The sequence below is a fragment of the Pogona vitticeps genome, chromosome 3 (genome assembly GCF_051106095.1).
Source record: "Pogona vitticeps strain Pit_001003342236 chromosome 3, PviZW2.1, whole genome shotgun sequence".
Classification (NCBI taxonomy): domain Eukaryota; kingdom Metazoa; phylum Chordata; class Lepidosauria; order Squamata; family Agamidae; genus Pogona; species Pogona vitticeps.
Window position 1 is genome coordinate 29,113,644 of NC_135785.1, and position 22,637 is coordinate 29,136,280.

Consider the following 22,637-nt stretch of genomic DNA (forward strand, 5'->3'; position numbering starts at 1 on the left):
ACCTCTACCATACCAGGTAAACACATATTATATTAAAATAAAAGTCCCTCCTTCTGGTTTTTATTAAGTCAAGTTACAGAACACACCTACAGCAATTCATCTTTTCAGGCACAAATACAGTAGATCCAAGTACCGAGCTCCAGTTCTGCAAAACTGAAACCAAATTGTGGAAGGAATTTATTTTTACTTTTGTTAGTAGGTCTAGATAAAGAGCAGTTTCTGCTAGATTCCAGTAAGAAAATCCATATGTCTGGATACACTGACCTCCCAGGCGACACCATGTATAGACAGAAAGATCAGAATTGCATCCGCATAGTGAGAATATCTTTGGAATGTTTAACAACTTGGTTGGACTTACTTCATGTGGTGGTTGCCCTGGAATGCCAGCATTTTATCACTGTAAAACTATTGCAAACCATAAGGGCAAGAGGTTGTATTAAGGGATAGAATTATCCTTAGTATGAGACGTCAGTCCCATGTGAACTAAGCAAAGTCATTTAAGCTAAGGAAGGAGAACCCTCCTCTCTCCCCATACATGAGGATATGCTAATAGAAAAGAACATCTACACCTACAGCTTCATAGCTGTAGTGTAAGGTGTTCTGCTTTCAGTTTGTTTCCTTCCAAAGGGCTCGCTGGGAAATCATGTGGGCTCTGGTTTCCCTTTGGTCTTTAGTTTCCTTCTACTGCACTGAAGCAAATGTGGCATGAAAAAAGCAGCATTCCCATCCTCTGGCAAAAAATTAAGGAAGTCCTTTAATTCCAGTTCCATGGCAATGACGGATAATGTTTCTGGCGAAAGAAGATAAGAATATCATGTTTAAATAGATTATTATTACCACTGATCATTTATACAACTTAATCAAAAATTTAAATTTAATCCAAAGATGAGGAGGCTAAGATTATGATAGCTAGCTACTTGCCATGTTGGCCATATGTTACCTCCAGTATTAGAGGTGGAGTGCCTTTGAATACCAGCTACTGGAGAACAAAAGCTGGAAGGAGCCACTCCACACTTGTCCGCTTTGTAAATTTCTCCCAGGCATCTGTTTAACCATTTTGTGACCAGACTGACTATCTACTAAAGAGACCCTTAGTCTGATCCGGCAGGATTCCCCTTACATTCCTCTACTGAAGAGGAACAGGTGCTCCTCTCTGAACCCAATTCTTCCTCAAAGCAGGAGTGGGGGAATCTGTTGACCCTTGACCAGACTGAAAAGTGGCTGGCTTTGTTGTCAGTTCAGAGTTCTGGCAAAAACACTCTGTATTTCTCCTGTCAGCCTCCTGGGCAGTTGTGAACATTGGGGGTGAAGGATGAGGACAGAAGGTGTCAGGAAGAATAGCACAAAGAGAAAATGTGGTATCAGAAAGAAGTGACCCTGTCCCCTTTCCATGCTTGCTCTGCCCATCACCGACCTAGGTTCCTGATCCTAAACGGTGGTGCCAACAGATCAACCCCCCCAAGGGAATGGGACCCCCTGGCAGAAGAACGGTTGCCTAGCCCTGCATTAAAGTGCAAGCCCTCTCCAACATCTGTCTGTAAGTTTTTTTTAAAAAAAACTGCTTAAAACATAGCAAAGATAATGCATAGCCACAAAGCCTGAGATCAAAGCACATTTCCTTACCTTGAAGGGATGAAAGGAGTACAGGATAATGTTCTCCAGCATTTCTGGTCCTGCTGCAGAGCTCAGGAAGGAGTTTGTTCCACCACAAAGCCTAAGCCAGCCCAAAAAACAAAGACCCAAAGAGAACGTCAAGAGTGCTACGGCATCAATCCAAACTCTCCACTGCTTAACACAGCATTTAAAAAGTAACCGAGCACAATAACTGGCATCTTAAATAGAGAGCCTTTAAACATCCTGAAATGATTTTTCTGTTCCCATGATATAACTTGGCCAGAATGCTCTAAAACACAGCAACACATGAAAGTGATAATGGCTCCCTCTAGCGTATTACAGATTCAGAGGAGAAAACAGAGGCAGAATGTATAATGGTGTAAAACAGCCAGGAAAGTTTCATTCCATAACTATGGAATGAATTGGTTAATTTCAGCCTCTTCAGCATTGGTGGTTGGTGCATAAACTTGGATTACTGTGATGTTGAAAGGTCTACATTGGATTCATATTGAAATCATTCAATCATTTTTGACATTGTATCCCAGTACAGCTTTTCCCACTCTTTTGTTGACTATGAGGGCTACTCCATTTCTTCTACGGGACTCTTGCCCACAATAGTAGATATGGTAACCATCTGAATTGAATTCGCCCATTCCCGTCCATTTTAGTTCACTGATGCCCAGGATGTCAATGTTTATTTTGCCATCTCCTGTTTGACCACATCCAGCTTCCCAAGGTTCATAGATCTTACATTCCAGGTTCAGCTTTGGCCCAACCACTTCATTAGCTCTGGAGCTACTTGTACTTGTCCTACACTTTTCCTCAGTAGCATGTTGGATGCTTCCAACCTGAGGGGCTCATCTTCCAGCATCACATCTTTTAGCCTTTTGTTTCTGTTCATGAAGTTTTCTAGGTAAAGATACTGGAGTGGCTTGCCAGTTCCTGCTCCAGGTGGATCACATTTATGCTGTCCAACACCAGGGTAGACTAGAGGGACAGGGGGGGAGTAGCTATCGTTTACAAGTCTACCCTAGAGGTAGTTAGGCGCTCCTCGGTGGTAAAGCCGGGTCTTGAGGCCCTCCACGTGTGGATTGGGGCTAGGGACGGAATTGGGATCTTGCTGGGTTACCGTGCTCCCCGCGACCCAGCCATTTCCCTTCCGGAGCTGGTGGACTTTGTCTCCGCGGCATTGCTGGGTTCCCCGAGACTATTGGTCCTGGGGGACTTCAACATGCATGCGGGGGCAGAGGCTTCCGGACCAGCTCTTGAGTTCCTGGAGACCATGGCCTTCTTGAACATGTCCCAGCATGTCAACGGCCCTACACACGTGGGCGGCCACACACTAGACCTGGTTTTTTCCACCAACGGGAGTGAGAGTGGTCCGATGGTGACTGACCTCGAGTCGGTTCCCTTGTCATGGTCGGATCACCACCTAATAAAATGTGTCACCAAGATGGCTCTCCCCCCTCGCAGGGAGCAGGGACCTATTGTCATGGTCCGCCCTCAAAGGCTACTGGATCCGATTGGATTCCAGGATGCCATGAGAGGAGTTACGGCTGACCTGGCTGGTGCTCCTGTCGAGGCACTGGTTGACGGCTGGTTCACCGCCGCGGCTAGTGCCGTAGACACGATCGCGCCTAAACGCCCTCTCCGCCGCAGAGATCGCCCGGCGCCCTGGTTTAACCAGGATCTCCGGGCGTCGAAGCGGGTCAGGAGACGGCTAGAGCGCAAATGGAGAAAGGACCCGACGGGTTTCAATCGTATAGCTGTTAAGGTCGCTACTAACCTTTACCAGGCTAAGGTAAAGGCTGCCAGTCGAACTTACCTCGCTAACCGGATAAGCGGGGCGTTTAACCAGCAGGCGGAATTATTCCGTATAGTACGCGACCTATCCGGAATTGGCCCGGGTGATAGGCCTCCCCCTAGTTTTACACCGGACTAATTTGCAGCATTTTTAAAATCTAAAGTGGAGGCCATTCGCCGGGACCTCGCTCCTTTTTTGAATACAGCGAGTCGAGTTGAGATGTCCAGCGCTCCGTCTTGTCCGGTGATTTTTGATACCTTTCAGCCTGTTTCGTCCGATACTGTCGCCAGGACGCTTGATCGCTGTCGTGCCACCACCTCCTCCTTGGATCCTTGCCCAGGCTGGCTAATCAAAGCAGCCAGGCCTTCAACAACGGAATGGGCTACTGTAATAATTAATCGGTCTTTCCTTGAGGGCAGATTTCCCTCTGCCCTCAAGGAAACACTCATTAGGCCCATTAGAAAGAAACCTAGTTTGGCGGCGGATGTGATGAAGTGTATTTTTCTAATTAGAGATGGGTTATGTAGTCATGTCTTAACCATAGAGGAATCCATTTTGAGTCTGACACAGGCTAAGTTCTGGAAAATTACTAGTAGTTATTTTCAGCTTTTCTTATCGCTGCAGCTGGAGAGGAAAACACGGCAGAGTCAAAATATCTCTAACCTGTATGATAAACAATTCTTTGGTGTTGGTGGGAAAGTAAGGCGTACCCTATGCTAATTCTTGCCTTCGTGATTGGTTGAATATGTCAGGAGGGGGCAGGTTGGAGAAATTTACAAGAGGTTGGAAAAAGTAACTCGGTGGGAGAGAAGAGAGTTTTGAGATTCTGAAAACATGGCGTTGCATTTCTTTGATCCAAGCGAAGGAACCTAATTCAACAATATGGACTGCGTAAGAATACCGTTTGCTTACCTTAGTTTATAGTTTAGATTTTGTTTTGTTTAATAGTTAATTTTTATAGAAGGTGCTGAACTGTTATGCTGTTGCTTAGAAATGAAACTGTAGAGAAATGTTTTCTTTGTTCACTTAAATAAACTTATGTTGTTTAATAATTGGCCTTTCTAGTCTTTTGAACAGAACGGTTTCCCTATAGATAATTAATTTGGCTTACGTTACCAAAATTGAGTCATTAAACAGTAAAGATGCGGTATTAAGTGGTTTCTTTTTAATAAAATCGAAACAGACTTTAAATGCAGGCTGCCAAGAGTTCATGTCCCGGGAACTGTGTTGACTCAAGCAGTTAGCTCCGAACGGGGGTGAAGGGAGCCTGGATTTTCCTGTTTCGTGGTTTTGATCTCATTTATGGGACCAATAACTCACATGGTGGCACGGTGGGACGGTCCACGGGCCTGATTTGCAATCTGATTTCAGTAGTGTTACACCCGGGCTTTCTCTTTACACACAGTTTGCTTTGGATTTATCCAGATGCTGTGGTAAATTGAAGCTGAGGGTCAGGCACGGACTGCTTTCAGTTTGAGACAAGGCAGCAACACAGCGTGGGTTGTCCTGCTAACTGGTTAAATATATATATTTTTTCTCTCTGCTCTATTTCTTTTCAACTGAAGCCCTGGCTGAAAAGGGTCAGTTGTGGGAGCGGATTCTGTTAAAGGACTAGGTGTAAATTTCTAAAGTAAGCTTTTTCGTTGCTAGGCACAGCTAAGGCACAGCACCTTATCAGGGTTGTCAGGGCAGTTTTATGGCTGGCGGTAATTGATTGCCGAAACAGCGGGAGGTTTACAGCTTAGCGACTGCAAGCAGTCAGCATGGCTCAGCATGTTACTGAGAGGAGAACTGGCCGGAGGAAAACATCCAGCGAATTGAGGTTGCTGATGGAGGAATCGGAGGGGGAACAATCAATTGTGGAAGATTCGGTTGAAGAAGACCAATTGGATTTACAAATGGCTGGGTACCCCCAGGAGTTTGACCCATTGCCTATTCCAAGCCGGAGAAATTCCAGAGGGCGAGCGGAGGAGCAACATCCCCGACCTACAGAGGAAGCCGTTGGTGAGAATCCGTCTGGTGCAGGGGGGCGAAATCCACCCACACCGATGCCAGCGTCTGAGGAATTAACCCAGCTGGTTGCAGATCTAGTGAGATCCCAAAAGGAGTTTGTTAATACTTTGAATCAGGCTGAGAAAGTGAAGAATAAGTGCAGAGAGCAAAAAGTGCAAGAGCTGCAGGAAAAGAGAAAGGCTAAACAGGCAATTAAAGACTCTATAGCCAGTGTGGATAGGGGAAGTCTACCTAGATACCAGGAGGGCGATTGTGTGTTGAGCTTCCTTAAGAATTTCGAGCAATCTTGCCAAGATTTGGAGATACCTAGAGACTGGTTTGTCAAACTCCTTCGTTCACAAATTTGCGGTCAACTCGCCACAATAGTAGCCAAAGTGGCTGAGGAAGATTATGATTGGTCTGAATTAGTTTGGGTTATTAAACAGTGATATGGTTATACAAAAGAACTATTGAGGCAGAATTTTAGGAAAATCAAAAAACTGCCTAATGAGAGTTATGCAGCTTTAGCTGACAGGCTGGAATTTTTAGGAGACCAATGGCTGGACTCTTTGAAAATCAGATCTGTAGCAGATATGAGGAAGGCATTATTCATGGAGCAATTTATGAACTTGGTCCCTTTAGAGTTGAGGAGTTCTTTACTAGAGAAAGAATTTAAAGACCTCCAATCCCTTGTGCTGAGGACTGACGAATTGTTATCGTTTAGAAAACCTGAACCAGCGCCTAGAGCCAGAGCAGAGGCGCCTAGAGCAGAGGCACCTAAGAGACAAAGCCAGCCTGACTTTAAAAAGCCTTACCATCAAGAGTATAGGCAGACTTCAACTGATCAGCGCAGGAGTTTAGCTCCAAATCAAAGCAGACCCACTTTTGCTCGTTTTAAATGCGGTGGCCCTCATCTACAAAAGGACTGTGGACTATCTCAAGGACCCCCTAGTCAAGCTAGAAAGTCAGATGTTAGGACACCGGTACCTGCGCCACGCAAATCCAAGGGAGGCACACCCAAAGTATCTCTGGTGAGCCCTAACACCCCAGAGAGTCAACAAGTACCAACTCAAAGCCAGTCTGTCATGGGCACAGTGCCTAGACAGAATCAACCCAGTGGGAGTACTACCGCTTCACTAGCCAGTGATAGACAGGCAGCGGTAAATTACTATGTGCCTCAAATATTAGATGTTCGTGGAGGAGAACAAGCAGGAGCTATAAGACAGTCTCCACAGGGGAAAAAGTATATCCTAATGGATCCGGATTGCGTGATCCCTGAGTCTCAGAAAGAATGGACTATGAAGACTTATTCTGAGGAGGTGATTTTGTATACTGATAAGGAACAGGTGGTTCTGAATGCTTACAGTGATTCTGGTGCTGAACTTTCTTCCATATCCCGAAAATTTTTGCACCCAGAACTGATTTTGGACAATTTAAGGTTACCCATTAGGACCTATGGTTCAGGAGAGGCGGGAGAACAACATATTCCTCTCGCGTTTGTGGAATTATCGTTCAAAAATTGGCGTGGTACTAAACTTTGCCTCACTCATGAGGGGAAACCTGACTTCTTGCTGGGAAATGACCTCACCTATTTGAATTTTAAGCAGAGTCAGGAAGGTCCTGCTGTTAAAGTGGTTACCCGTTCCCAAACCCAAAAAGCAGAGACTGGGAGTGTTTCTGATGAAGCTGTCCCTACTACAAACTTAGAACAGCAGCAACATCTAGTGGCAGAACAAGATAATGCAGCTAATACAGAAGTGGAAATAGAGGAATCAGTGCCTATGGGGTCAGCTGAGTTTAAAGTGAAGCAAATGACTGATCCCTCACTAGCTTCCTTGAGAGCACAAGCAGATGACTATGCTCAAAACCCAATAACACAGCAAGTTAACTTTGTGTGGGGCCAGAATGGACTTTTGTATAGAGAATATCATCCCAAATCACACCTGAACATGCAACCCACACAACAGCTGGTAGTACCACAGGAATACAGACTGAGGATTCTTGAATTAGCTCATGACAATCCATCTAGTGGTCACCAAGGTGTGCAAAAAACTTTAAAAAGAATTTCTCAGCATTTTTATTGGCCTGGTATTAACAAAAATGTGAAGGACTATGTCAGTTCATGTGACTATTGCCAAAGATCCGGTTATCAGACCGATAAAACGAAGTCTGAAATGCTCTTAATGGAAATACCTGATCAAGTTTTCCAATGTTTGCAAATGGATGTCATGGGACCTTTTGTTCCAACTAAGTCTAAGAAGAAATACATCATCTCTTTCATCTGCCAAGCTAGTTGTTGGATCGAGGCCTATGCGTTGAGTAATCTAAGAGCTTCCACCATCGCACGCATCATCATAGACTTGTGCTCACGTATTGGAGTACCATCTCAGATAATTTGTGATCAGGCGGGGGCGTTTCGTAGCTCTTTAATGGACAAAATTTGTGAACTTAGTGGAATAGAAATAAAATTTAGCTCCACCTATCATCCTGAAAGTCATGGGTTAATTGAGAGAGGTCAACAAACCTTACTGAGGATGATCAAGACCATGGTACAGGTGTATGGTAACATTTGGGACGATCTGTTACCATTTGTTTTATTTGCTTATCGAAGTTCTGCTCACACTTCTCTTGGTGGTTTCTCTCCAAGTGAAGTGGTATTTGGGAGGAATCTACAAGGACCTTTGGATTTCCTGAAATCTGATTGGGAAGGTGTGGTGAAAAGCAGCACAGTTCCAGTTGCTGATTTTGTCAGAAATCTGCAAGAAAAACTGTTAGCTGTGCAAGAATTGGCTAAAGACAATTTGCTAAATGCTCAATCAACCCAGAAACTCTACCATGACAGACATTCCAGACACAGGGAATTTGATGTGGGAGATTTGGTTCTTGTTTTAAACCCCCTCAGACCTTCTAAATTAGAAGTTGGCTGGGAAGGTCCAGGGGAAGTGGTACAGAAACTGGGGAATAACAATTATTTAGTAAAAATGTTGAATTCTGATAAAAAGCCTGTAAGTTACCATGTCAATAGGTTGAAATTGTATAAAGACAGAACTGCAATGGTTTTGCAATATAAGGTTGCTTGTTATCAGTCTGAATATGAGCCTGTAGATATGCTAGCTGAATTAGAAGATGCTGGTGATTGGTCTGACAACCTTGTTTTGACAGGTACCTCACTCCAGAAGGGAAAGCTGTACCAAATCCTAGAAAAATATCAAGATGTTTTTTCAGATAAGCCAGGTTACACAAATTTGGTCAGTCATGAAATTATCACTACCGATAGTCAGCCAATTCGGTCTAGTCCATACAGAGCAGTTGGTGATCATGCTCTACGGATTGAACAAGAGATACAAAAGATGTTATCTCTGGATGTAATTGAGGAGTCATCATCCCCATACTCATCTCCAGTGGTTCTGGTTTCGAAAAAAGATTCTACTGGCAAGATTCTTGATGAGATAAGGTTCTGTGTTGACTACAGGAAGTTAAACAGTGTTACTGTTTCAGATCCTTATCCATTGCCTAGAATGGATCATTTAATTGAAAAATTGGCCAAGGCAAATTTTATCAGCATAATTGACTTAAAGAATGCTTATTGGCAGCTGGATTTAGCCGAAAATTCACGAGATAAGACCGCTTTTATCACTCATGTAGGCACTTTTAGATTCAAAAGGCTACCATTTGGATTGAAAAACGCAGGAGCATCATTTCAGAGAATGATAGATAAAGTTTTAAAAGGTCTACCTTTTGCTAGTGCTTATCTTGATGATGTTGCTATTTTCAGTTCTGATTTTGACTCTCATATGTCTCATGTTGAAACTGTGTTGTCTAGAATTCATCAAGCTGGCCTTACTGTCAAAGCTAGTAAATGTCAATGGATGAAAGGGAAGGTCACATATTTGGGTCATTTGGTTGGTCAAGGTGAAATTCATACTCTGCAAGCCAAAGTTCAAGCTATCAATGATTGGCCTATTCCAAAAACCAAGAAACAAGTGCGTTCATTTTTAGGTGTAGTTGGCTATTACAGGAAATTCATCCCTGATTTCAGTGAATTGGCTACACCTCTGACAGAGCTAACTAAGAAGAGACAGCCTGTCAAGGTTAATTGGACCCCCGAGTGCCAAGGGGCTTTTGAGGCCTTAAAAGCAAAGATTATTCATGCCCCTATACTGAAATCACCTGATTTTGATAAGCCTTTCATTTTGCAAACCGATGCTTCAGAATTTGGATTAGGAGCTATTTTGTTACAGCAAGGGGAGGATGGGAATCTATATCCTATCTCATACTTCTCTAGAAAGCTCTTGGAAAGAGAGAGACATTATGCAATCCTTGAAAAAGAGGCTCTTTCTATATATTGGTCTCTTAATCTTTTAAGACCTTATCTATGGGGGCGTAAATTTACACTCCAAACTGATCATAGAGCCTTAGTCTGGTTACAAAAGATGAAGTCTCAGAACCAAAAATTGTTAAGATGGAGTTTAGCATTACAGGATTTTGATTTTGAAGTTCAACATATACCTGGAAAGCTAAATGTGGTGGCGGATGGACTTTCCAGGATGTACTGTGAAGATCCAGATGTTCCTGACCGCTAAAGAAGATGGAAGACGGTTGGAGTAGTTACTGTGGCTAATACACTAACGTGCTTGTTTCCTTTTTGTATATCTGAATGGTGTGCCAAAAGATTGTATTGCTGTTCTTGTTTGTTATAATCCATATATAATCATTTACTTTTAGTTGTTTTATCAATTTACTTCAAATTAGCTCAGAATAACTGTTCTGAATTTAGAAGAAATTTAGCGGGGGTGTGTGATGAAGTGTATTTTTCTAATTAGAGATGGGTTATGTAGTCATGTCTTAACCATAGAGGAATCCATTTTGAGTCTGACACAGGCTAAGTTCTGGAAAATTACTAGTAGTTATTTTCAGCTTTTCTTATCGCTGCAGCTGGAGAGGAAAACACGGCAGAGTCAAAATATCTCTAACCTGTATGATAAACAATTCTTTGGTGTTGGTGGGAAAGTAAGGCGTACCCTATGCTAATTCTTGCCTTCGTGATTGGTTGAATATGTCAGGAGGGGGCAGGTTGGAGAAATTTACAAGAGGTTGGAAAAAGTAACTCGGTGGGAGAGAAGAGAGTTTTGAGATTCTGAAAACATGGCGTTGCATTTCTTTGATCCAAGCGAAGGAACCTAATTCAACAATATGGACTGCGTAAGAATACCGTTTGCTTACCTTAGTTTATAGTTTAGATTTTGTTTTGTTTAATAGTTAATTTTTATAGAAGGTGCTGAACTGTTATGCTGTTGCTTAGAAATGAAACTGTAGAGAAATGTTTTCTTTGTTCACTTAAATAAACTTATGTTGTTTAATAATTGGCCTTTCTAGTCTTTTGAACAGAACGGTTTCCCTATAGATAATTAATTTGGCTTACGTTACCAAAATTGAGTCATTAAACAGTAAAGATGCGGTATTAAGTGGTTTCTTTTTAATAAAATCGAAACAGACTTTAAATGCAGGCTGCCAAGAGTTCATGTCCCGGGAACTGTGTTGACTCAAGCAGTTAGCTCCGAACGGGGGTGAAGGGAGCCTGGATTTTCCTGTTTCGTGGTTTTGATCTCATTTATGGGACCAATAACTCACAGCGGACGAAATTGGCAATTATAGGCCCGTCGCCAATGTTTCTTTCTTAAGCAAGGTAGTCGAGAGGGTGGTGGCCGATCAGCTTCAGGCGTTCCTGGATGAAACAGATGCCCTGGATCCATTCCAGTCGGGCTTCAGGCCGCGCCACGGAACAGAAACGGCATTGGTCGCCCTGTGTTATGACCTATTGAGGGAGGCCGACAGGGGCAAAATGTCTCTGCTGGTCCTCCTCGATATCTTAGCGGCCTTTGATACCATTGACCACGGTATCCTCCTGGGGAGGCTCACCGAGTTGAGAATAGGTGGCCAGGCTTTCGCCTGGCTCCGTTCCTTCTTGGAGGACCGCCCCCAGAGAGTACAGCTTGGGGAGAATGTCTCGGCCCCGTGGAGCCTCAATTGTGGGGTCCCACAGGGGTCGATCATCTCCCCAATGCTGTTTAACATCTATATGAGGCCACTGGGGCGGGTCATCAGGGGGTGTGTAGCGATGTGCCATCAATATGCGGATGACACGCAGCTCTACATCTCCTTTTTTCCAACTGCAGGAGATGCCGTTCTGTCCCTTCAGCGTTGCCTGTGGACCGTATTGGAATGGATGCAGGAGAACGGGCTGAGGCTGAACCCGGACAAGACGGAGGTACTAAGGGTGGGCGCTCCCACAGTTGGGGACTTGGGAAACTCCCTCACTTTTGGGGGTGTGACTCTGCCCGCCAGGGATGGGGTCCGCAGCTTGGGGATCCATCTGGACCCGGCGCTCACTATGGAATCTCAGGTGGCGTCTGTGGTCCGTACCGCTTTTTTCCATCTTAGGCGGATAGCCCAGCTGCGACCCTACCTTGATGTGGGGGTGCTTACTACCTTGGTGCATGCGCTCATAATCTCAAGATTAGACCACTGTAATGCGCTCTATGTGGGGCTACCTTTGAGGTTGCTGCGGAAACTACAGGTGGTGCAGAATGCTGCGGCCAGATTACTTAATGGAGTGAGAAGATTCCAACATATCTCGCCCACTCTGGCCGCACTGCATTGGCTGCCCATCCAATTCCGCATCGACTTCAAAGTGTTGATGCTTACCTATAAAGCCCTAAACGGTTTAGGACCTCGATACTTGGTGGAACGCCTTCTCCCACCAAGATCTACCCGTGTCACTCGTGCGAGCCAGGAGGTGAGGCTGAGGAGCCTAACGCCGAGAGAGGCCCGGAAGGAGAAGACCAGAAATCGGGCCTTCTCGGCGGTGGCTCCTCGTCTCTGGAACAACTTACCTCCTGAGATTCGCGCGGCTCCCTCGCTGGACATTTTTAAGAAACAACTAAAAACATTGATGTATAGGCAGGCTTTCCCAACAGAAAACTCCTGACGATTTTTCTTTTCTTATATCTTTCTTTGATTTCTATCTTAGTCTAGGTTATATTGTTTCTTTTATTGTAAGCCGCCTAGAGTGGGCTAATATGTCCAGATAGGCGGGATAAAAATAAAATAAATAAATAAATAAATAAATAAATAAATAAATAAATAAATAAATAAATAAATAAATAAATAAATAAATAGTCAGAACTCTCCACTATGACCTGTTCGTCTTGGGTATCCCTGCACAGCATAGCCCATAGCTTCTCTGAATTATTCAAGCCCCTTCGCCATGAGAAGACAGCAATCCATGAAGGGGCTTTTGCAGCCTGTTTTGTTTAATTTATTAATGTATTTATCAAAAACTTTTTTTCTCTGCCTCTTCCTTTAAAAAGGACCTGAGGAGGCTTATATCACTGAACAACATTATTTAAAGCTGGAAACAATGAGTGGTTTACATAATTAGAAGACAATAGTTAAAGCTAAGAACAGTAAGTATAAAGAGGCAGCTTACATAATCGAAAGACAATATTAAAGTTAAAACAAGAATACAAATATTAAAAAGGAGCAAACAAATACCACTTGGAGAAATGGTAAACACAAGTAGTATTAAAAGCCCAGTCAAAACAGTAACAGTCCATCTAAAAATCACAGTCAGGTAGCCATTCACGAAGGAAAAGCTTGCCTGATGGCAAAGGTCTGCCTGTAGAAGGCCAGCAAAGATGGGGCCAGCCTCATTTCCTGTAGAAGGGAGTTCCAGAGTCTGGCAGCAGCAACAGAGAAGGCTCTCTCCTGTGTCCCCATCAGATGCACATCTGAAGGTGGCGGGACCAAGAGACAGGCCTCTCCTGATGATCTTATGGCAATTTCACCTTCCCAAAAGAGTGATGGAAATTTCATGAACATTTTGCACAGTATCGAATGTATGTTTTAACACCGATCAGGGTTCTTAACATCTTGGATGTATGTGTTTCAGTAAGCATAATTAAAATAAACATGCAGGAAACTGTTCAAGATAAAAGACAATTACCAAAAGAAACATCTCCGTGAGCCCTCTGTACTTTTTGTTACTGGGTTTAAAGAGAAAAGAGGACCCAGCAAAAGCTAAAATAAAGATTAAATTAATGCTCACCTGACGTTCATTCTTCAACTCATGTTGGGCATATGGAATGACAGCTTCAGGGCATTTCTCCAAGAGTCTGTCAATAGCTTTCTCGTACATTCCTAGCCGTGTATCGCAAAGAATGTGAACACTTAGGCCAGAAACTGTATCTGCTGGAAGGGCCTCCAATAATGACCGAAGAGAATCTGCACTAATGTATGGACTGCAAAAGAGAGACTGAAGGAAAGAGAGGAAGAAAATTTTCATTTACTTACTTACTTACTTCTTTCTTTAAAATATTTTTACTTTGCTTTTCTCCTTAAAAAGGACCTGAAGCAGCTTACATCATTAAAAGACTATTTAAAGCTAAAACAGTAAGATTACAAATACTAAAAAAGGATAAAGCAAATATCACACAAAAAGGTTTCTTAAAAAGCAATACCAAAACCACATTCAAAGCAGTAAGGCACAACAGTTCACTTAAAAAGCCCATTCAGGTAGGCAGTCACTGAGGGAGAGGTTTTCTGAAGAGGAAGATCTTCCTGCTGGTGGAGGAACAGCAAGATGAGGCCAGCCTGACTTCTTGTGATAGGGAGTTCCAGAGTCTGGGAGCAGCAGGAGAGAAGGCCCTCTCCTGTGTCACTACCAAACACCTCTGTGAAGGTGGCGGGACCGAGAGAAAGGCCTCCCCTGATGATCTTAACACATCAGCCGGCTCATAAGGGGAGACACAGTCCTTGAGACAGATTGGATGCAAGCCATTTAGGGCTTTACAGGTTAGAACCAGTACTTGAATTGAGCTTGGAAACTGATCGGCAGCCAGTGGAGCTGCTGGAAAAAGGGAGTTATATGATTCCTGTGACCAGCTCCAGTTAGCAAGCTGGTTGCTGCATTTTGGACCCACCCACATGAAGTTTAAAATAAAGCAGAAAAGGCAGGCTGTACCAGCTTTGATATGGACCTTTTAAATATTAGCATCATTTTAAAAAACTAAGCAGACCATACAGTTCTTATCAAAGCAATATTTTCAGTTTTAAAAAGTGTCCAACAGACCAAGTAAACATAAAACATGGAAGCAACTGAATAAACACTAGGCCCTGAATCCTGTTAACTGGCAGACCACAAAGCAACAACTGCATGAGTTAATGTGTGTGATCTTCCCGGCTGTCCACTGAGTGCTTACACATGTCTGTTTGTGCAACTGGTGACATGCTGAAGTGGTGACAGCTGGTAAAATGCAAAAAATACTTGTGTGACTGCCTTTCTATGTGCAAGAATTTGCAAGTGTTTCTTGGCATAGTTCCTGAAACAATGTGATACTTAATGTGGTATAATGGACAAAGTAACAGATTTAGGAGACCTGGTTCCAAGTCCTGTTCAACAATGGAAGCTCAAAGGATGTGTGTGTGAAACTGGTAAAATTTTCATTTACCTTGAAAGTCCCAGTAGGGTCGCTTTGAAACAATAGCAAAATTTTAAAAATTAAGCTTGCTTTTGCCATTGGTAGGCTAATTCTTTGTTCTGATGCTACTCTGCACAGACCATGCTCATCCAAAAACTATTTCTCCTTTGTTGTATGCTGGACTAAAGTATGCCAATATGAAATAGCAACATATAAATCTATACAGTTGTGGCCAATGACCCTTACTTCCAGCTGACTGTACTATTTCAGATCAATCTGATGAGTTTGCATTTAAGCAGTCATCCCAATTTTTACTAATTTATAAGAATAAACCAGGGGCCTCTCCATTAAAGCACTGTTCATAAGCCCTGTGAGAAAGTTGCCATGTCCACATGTGTTCACATAAAGAGCAACCCTAGATTTCTCCATACATTAAATGACATTAAGTTTAATTTACACAACTAGGAGGCTAAAAGTGAGAGCAAGAGGGAAGAAAAGAAAAAAAAAATCACCTGTAATTTTGAAAGGTCTTCAGAAGAATTCTGGTTTGAAGGAGGGGCTAATGACATCATGAATAGAACCCAAGGAAAAATAAGTCCATAATGACCACAGGAATTTATCTGAATGGATAAAAAGTAAGGGAAGATAAGGAAAAAGCCATATAAAGTCTTCAAGTGGAACTTTGTTAGGCCAATAAAAATGCACAGAAAAATATGTAAAAGCAAACAGCTATTCTTGCTTCCATATGTTAAAAACATCTATGTTTAACTTCCACAGCTCATTTAATGTTTATTTTAGTAAAGAAACTCTTATTAAAATTAATTATCCTTATTTAACCCAAAAACAAGATAAACAACTTCTACAAACTGATGATAGTTTTCTGAAGGCTATAAAAATAAGTCATTATTTTTGACACCTCTCTACACAGAAGATAGGTATGTTCACTATCTGTTCTGCACATATCTTCCTTTATCCTTCAAACTGAATATATTTGTTAGCTTTAAACTAAATGGTCTGATGAACTGATACAGGCCATCCTTTCCCCTGCTAAGTTAGCAAGACCCACAAAATATGTTCCACGTTCATCCTCATGTCTGTCCAAACTGGAGAATACCAATGGTGCTGGAGACTAGGAAGGCAGAAGGTTAGCGCAGAGCAGCTGAGGAGTCTTATAGATTATCTAGCCATTTTATATTCTAAGGAACAGGGGTGGACTACACTGAACCCTACCTTCCCTGCAGAAACCTAGATTTTCAATACAAAGGATGAAGACCCTTGTCTGTTTCTTTCTCAAAACGATGCAAGGTTAGCTGAGGAGGATATGCAGTTGTCACAGAGGGCTACACAGTATGGATGGCTGCATACAGTCACAGGTCATAAAACCCAAGATGGCTGCAGATCAAATATGTGGGTTTTAAAAAAACCTTCTAAAATAATGAAGCATCTTTATAAGGGGCCTCATGGCACAGTGGTTAAACTTCAGTACTGCAGACAAAACTCTGCTCACGACCTGGATTCAGTCCCAGGTAGCTGGCTCAGTTCACTAAGCCTTCCACCCTTCCAAGGTCAGAAAACTGAGTACCCAGCTTGTGGGGGAATGGATAGCCTGCATAATTAAATTGTGAAGCACCCAGAATTGCTTAAAATGCTATGGGGTAGTATATAAGCAGCATGTTTTTTACACCATGTAAAAAGCAGGTGCAAGTAAAAAGTGATTTTTAAAGAAAAATAATGTGCCATTTATAGGAGGTTCTCGCTTTCACCAAAAAGACATTTAAGGACTTGGTTAATGGAAGACCAAAGCTTGCAAATGACTGTATTACACAAAACAGGGGACTCAATGTGTTTTCAATGTCACACTGGTCACTCAGAAGCCCCTTTTAGCTCACGGAGTTTGTAAAGATAAAAGACTGAAATTTATAATTCTTGTCTGGTGAAATACTTCAAAAATAGCGGGTAAGCCAAAACTGCAGTGGTCAAAGCAAATGTACACAGATCACAATCCAACCCTCCTAAACTAAGCAAGTTTCATGTATGACCTAGGGAGAAACAGGGATGAGAAGATCTACACCTGAAAAGGTTATTACACGTTGGTGGCAGAGGAAAGAAAAAGGAATACAAGAAGCTGTGCTATATTTAAACTGACTATTGGTCCGCCTAGCCTAGTTATCAAGGATTTCAACCCTATCTGGAGATTCCAGGCTGTTCCCTTGTGATCCCCTGGCCAGCAATACGCACACCTGGCCTTCCTTAAATTTTGAGATCAGTCCAGATCTATCTCCACTGAGAATAGTTGGGAAGATATCTTCCTACATACAGTTGCCGACATGGGCGTTTATCCAGGCTGCATATTTTATTTCCTTCAGAAAAGAATATGCATATATGCTTTTTATGCACTGTATACTCATGGCTTTTCTTTGGAGCTTACAATTACATTCTTCATACAATACAACCACTTCTCATTCAAATGTATTTGTTTAAGAAGCCAATGGAGCTAAAAGCTGGTTAAGCATGATCAGATAATATTTATGAAAACTGTTTAAATGGTAGTTTTGTTACACGCTTGCATGTATACATTCTATTCCCATTCTTGCATATGTGTGTGTGCCTGTGCAACACCACACACACACACACACACACACACACACACACACACAGAGAGAGACAGAAAGAGAGAGAGAGATATTTACCAGGTCTTCAGTGGTTTTTAGTGGCTTAGTATCTGGCATCTGTTTCCTGGACAGCCTTGAAATATATTCTGTAGCAAGTCTAAACTGCAGCTTCTGAACCACATTTTCCTGAGCACAGACTACAAGGAGGGCTTCCCAGAAGTCCACTAAGAGCTGTGGGACAGCATCTTCATCTTGGGCAGTCAACATCTGTTTAACAAAATATTAAAAGCAAGGACACAATTACAAAACCACATTCTACTGTCAAAGTTCTCTGTACCAGCTCCCTGCCCTTTAGTTTGAAATGGCTATAATTGATGCAAAAATCTTAAGTAACACTGAAGGTTTGGGCAGTAATGTTTGTTAGGTTGGCGTTTTCACACTGGTCAATACAGAGGTGCCCCGCTTGACGATTACCTCGTTAAACAAGGAAATCGCTTAATGATGAAGTTTTTGCGATTGCTCTTGCAATCGCAAAACAATGTTTTAATAGGGAAAAATTGCTTCACGATGATCAGTTCCCTGCTTCGGGAACCGATTTTTCGCTTAACGGCGATCAAAACAGCTGATCGTCAGGCTTTCAAAATGGCCACCCGCTGTGTAAAATGGCTCTCCGCTGTGTTTTAGGACAGATTCCTCGCTTTACAAGCACCAGAAAATGGCCGCCCTATGGAGGATCTTCGCTGGACACTGAAGTATTTCACCCATTGGAACGCACTGAACCGGTTTTCAATGCATTTCAATGGGATTTTTACTTTCGCATGACAACTATTTCGTTCTACAGCGATTTTGCTGGAACGGATTATCCTCGTCAAGCGAGGCACCACTGTATCCATTTAACAGGTTCAATATAGAGCAAATGTTGGGCACAACAAGAAACTGGCTCACAAAACATTTTTTAGGAGAAATTGAGACCAATTCCAGGCACGCATATGCACAAACCATATCCATATGAGGCGGTCTCTGGTATGTCTCATATGGCCAAAACAACTAAGGAAGCTGGCGGTACTTCTTCTAGCCTCTAACACTAAGAAGTGCAGCTCACATTAAGTTTATCTGTGAACTCGCACTAACTGATGATGATTTACAATCTGCACAAACACCTGTGTGCAACAACAAAGGAGCTAAGTTGAATTCTATGAAATACTTTCAGAAGTTGAGGAAGTTATTAGACAGTTATGCTTTCCATAAATAATAGTTCCTTTGGTTCTGCTCCCTATTAATTAAGAGATGTTGAGCAACTGAATTCAAGTTTTTCTCTGTTTAGAAAGCTCTGTAAGCATGAGTATGACTCATACTTTTATGTGTAGTTTCTGTCCTTTAATTAAAACAGCAATGTTTTGCAAGTTGTAAATAAACTCTGAGATTGGCTAAAATGCACAAAAACACATGACAAACCTTGATATACAAGTCTGCTTCTTCAAGCTCCATTTTATTGTTCTCATGTAAAGCTAACACTGAAGCCACAAGAAATCCAGGTCTTTTCTGCCTGAGGTAAACAGCAAGTTCAGTTGGGACCATCTGCCCTTTAATTTGCTGTCTCAGGAGTCTGGGTTCCACAATAAAGCCACACACCAGCATCATCTGCAGATAAAAACAGGGAGAGTTGCTCTAGATGTCAGTCAACTCAAGTGAGGGGCTGGCTCATGCTTTACTTATTGATACAAACACAGCCTGGAGCAAAAATAAATTCCTAGATCGTATCCATCTCTACAGGCCAGCAAAGATGTAACATTCCTAGATTCAGGCTATATGTTCCCTTACATAGCTACTATTCCAGTGAAATATGCACTCTCCTCTATTATAAGGTAAACTGCCACAGTGATACCAAGGTTAAGCATCATTAGAACAAGGTTGAAACCAAGATTTGAAAACTGCTTTTTCTCCATCAAAGATAAAAACCGCACCCCAGAGAGAGAGTTTATGGTCCAGAATGCAGCTGGTTAAGTGGGGAAGAAGGACGAAAAGAGGAATGCAGGATCCAAGAACCTGTGCCCATTTAATAATCCAACTGCAAACTAAGGTTCAGCAAGAACTTTACACCACCTAAAACACCAGTCCAGATCACATTACCAAGTACTGTATTTTTCCATGTATAAGACTATACTTTTATCTAAAATCTTTAGACTAAAAATTGAGGGTCGTCTTATACATAGAAGTAAGCTGAGGAGAGAACAAAAACAAGTGGAGGGGAAAGCAGGGATCAAAGCGACCCTGCAGCACTTTGATCCTTTCCCCCTACACTTGCTAAGCCCCACTTAGATTTCTTAATTTTGGATTAGAAAAGTGGGGGCGTCTAATACATAGGGGCGTCTTATACATGGAAAAATAAGGTAACTCACATTGACTTAAGATGTGGGAAAGGCAGGACCAGGACCATGAGGGGTAGGCTTGCGTGTGTGTGTGTGTGTGTGTGTGTGTGTGTGTGTGTGTGTGTGTCTGTGTGTGTGTCTGTGTGTGAGAGAGAGAGACAGACAGACAGACAGACAGACAGAGAGAGAGAGAGAGAAACAGAAACTGAAACATGCCGTGGTTCCACAACATGCAACTCTCCCACCAATTCTACATTAATAATAGCTTACCTGTCTCCACTTTCTTCTCTCTCCTCTCCACTCCCATGAGTATTACAGGAACCAAAACACTGTCTATTACAAATCCCTGCAAAACTATCCAAACAGACTACAGTTTGCTAATAAAATGCCTTCCTCACATTCGTCTGTCAGGATGGTTGGTCTATACCAAGCCTGTCCAGGCCAGTACTATCTATCTGGGCTGGCCATAGCTATCTACTTAGCTAATTTGGGCACATTTTTACCATTTAGGGTTACATGATCCTTTTCAATGGCATCTACTGCAGGGGAAGAAAAAGCTCCATCATAAGATAGCACCTCTCTCCAAAATAGGGAACAGGGAAAAGGAAAACTGCATCAGAGGTCTTTAAAAAAATCACATGCCTGAACAGGAAACCTTTTTCTTACAAGAACGTTGGTTTCTTCTGTCCTTCCTTCTTGATTACAGGAAGGAACCAAACCCTAATATGGAAACAGTAACATTTAATAGCAGGCTTTACCTCTGCATAGTTGTCCAGCTCATTCTGACATCTATTCAAATCTCCCATTTTCAGAGCCATAGATGCTTTGGTTAGTGTTACCACAACAGACGGTACAACCACTTCTACCCTTTGTAGATATTCCATAGCAATTTTAGGGCACACGTTTTTCATGGAAGGGCTGCAGATGATATGGGGCATCTGGTTTGGCTCGGCCAAGTAGAAGATCTGGAGCACTTTTGCTGCCAGTTCCTGGTAAAATAAAGAGACATTCAAGATAAACTTTGGACATAGTTTCATCCCTGTCACAAAGTCTTTCTCTGCTTGTGAACGTTCTGTGCCACATAAGCAAACCTCCTCAGAGATACTAATGGAACAATAGTATTTAATTCATTTCAAAAACAACTTGGGATATGAAAAAAATTGCAGCTCTTCTTTGGCTTGTTAGAAAATTCGGAGTGGGGGGGATGAGACACAAATGTTCGTTATTTGGGGCATCTGCTTTGAATCCTTTTTCTGTCGCATATTAACAAAAGTCAAACATACATCACTCTTTGAGTCACATATAGCAATATTCAACAGTTCACACTTGTACCAACACAATATGCATACACATTGTTAAAGTGCTCAAAGCACATCACATCACAACACCATCTCAGAAATTGTTACAATAGGTCGATATGATGATTCCTAATCTACATGGGACAAAGGGGTCTAAAGCTGAGAGGTTTGCCAAGACCTCTCAGACCTTTGCAGAGTAGTGGGGCCAGCCCAAGGCATTCTGTTGACAAAGGCAAAGAACAAGCTATTGCCACCTCCCCTCATTCCAAATCTGATTGGACTCCTAGATGAATACTGGTAATAGTATAGCTACTTTAACCACATTGAGGGCAACAAGAAAATTTAGAAAAATAAATAAAGCCCTATGGTACATGCAGATTGATAGATAAACCACCTGTAATTGTAGTTATTCTATAATTCACACCCTGGGTGGTCCACGCCTGTGCGGAGCCTCATCAGAAAGTTCTAGATCTTCTCTGCTAGCAAAAAACACATTAGAATAAAGCCCCTCCCCCTCATATAAGTACCTTGGCGCCAAGGGTCTCCTTTCAGTTGTGTCAACTGCAGCTACATTAAACAGAATGGAAGATGATAGTCAGAAGGAGCCAGGTCGGGAGAATAGGGTGGATGGGGCATCGCTTAAAAGCCTAAGGGCGTCAGTTTTGCCATTGTTTCACCTGCAGAGTGTGACGAGGTGTTGTCATGCAACAGGATGACACCTTTGGAGAGCTTTCCTCGACATTTGTCTTTGATGTTTTGCCTCAACTTTGTCAATAAAGCACAGTAATATTTTGCATTGATGGTTGAACCCTGTTGGAGGTAGTCCACCAGCAGAACTCCCTTCTTATCCCAAAAATAATGTTGCCATTTGCTTCTGCACCGACCTTTGCACTCGGAACTTCTTTGGCCTGGGGGAACCATTGTGCCTCCATTCCTTAGACTGTTCCTCTGTCCCAGGATCATAACAGTATATCCATGTCTCATCACCAGTTACCAGTTTGCCCAGGAAATCTGACTCATTTCTTGCAAAATGTTACAAAACAGCCACTGATGACTCCACACGTTTCCTCTCTTGTTTGGTTGTCAAAAGTTTGGGGATCCACTTTGCTGCCAGCTTTGTCATTTCCAAGTCGTTGTGGATAATGGCACCAACTCTCTCATGTGATATTCTCAGATATGTAGCAATACTTTTGGCTGATATTCAGCGGTCCTCCATGATCATGTCATGGATGGCTTTCACATTTGCAGGCACAGAGACAGAAACAGGCCTTCCACTGGGTTTCTCACTTTCAACACCAAAATGGCCAGTTTTAAAATTGACGACCCAGCGTTTAACTGTTGCATATGAAGGGCCACTGTCACCCATAGTTTGTGACATTTCATCATGGATCTGCTTTGCACCTTTCCCTTTTCTGGAGGTGCTGCCATGTTCACTTTGGACCTGAACATGAAAGATAAGTTAAAATCAT

The 22,637-nt window shown here is 42.4% G+C and overlaps 1 protein-coding gene across 1 annotated transcript in view; it reads right to left on the reverse strand.

Moving 5' to 3' along the window:
- Nucleotides 1-27: 27 nt before the first annotated feature.
- Nucleotides 28-22,637, reverse strand: part of HPS3 (HPS3 biogenesis of lysosomal organelles complex 2 subunit 1) — a 38,933-nt gene continuing 16,323 nt past the window's right edge. Inside the window, exons 11-17 of the mRNA XM_072996062.2 lie at nt 20,629-20,859; nt 18,957-19,142; nt 17,580-17,768; nt 15,402-15,509; nt 13,518-13,724; nt 1,624-1,714; nt 28-790 (exon numbers count right to left, since the gene is read on the reverse strand). Coding sequence (XP_072852163.2) covers nt 642-790; nt 1,624-1,714; nt 13,518-13,724; nt 15,402-15,509; nt 17,580-17,768; nt 18,957-19,142; nt 20,629-20,859 — 1,161 coding nt within the window. The 3' untranslated portion in view covers nt 28-641. The remainder of the gene's footprint in view (nt 791-1,623; nt 1,715-13,517; nt 13,725-15,401; nt 15,510-17,579; nt 17,769-18,956; nt 19,143-20,628; nt 20,860-22,637) is intronic.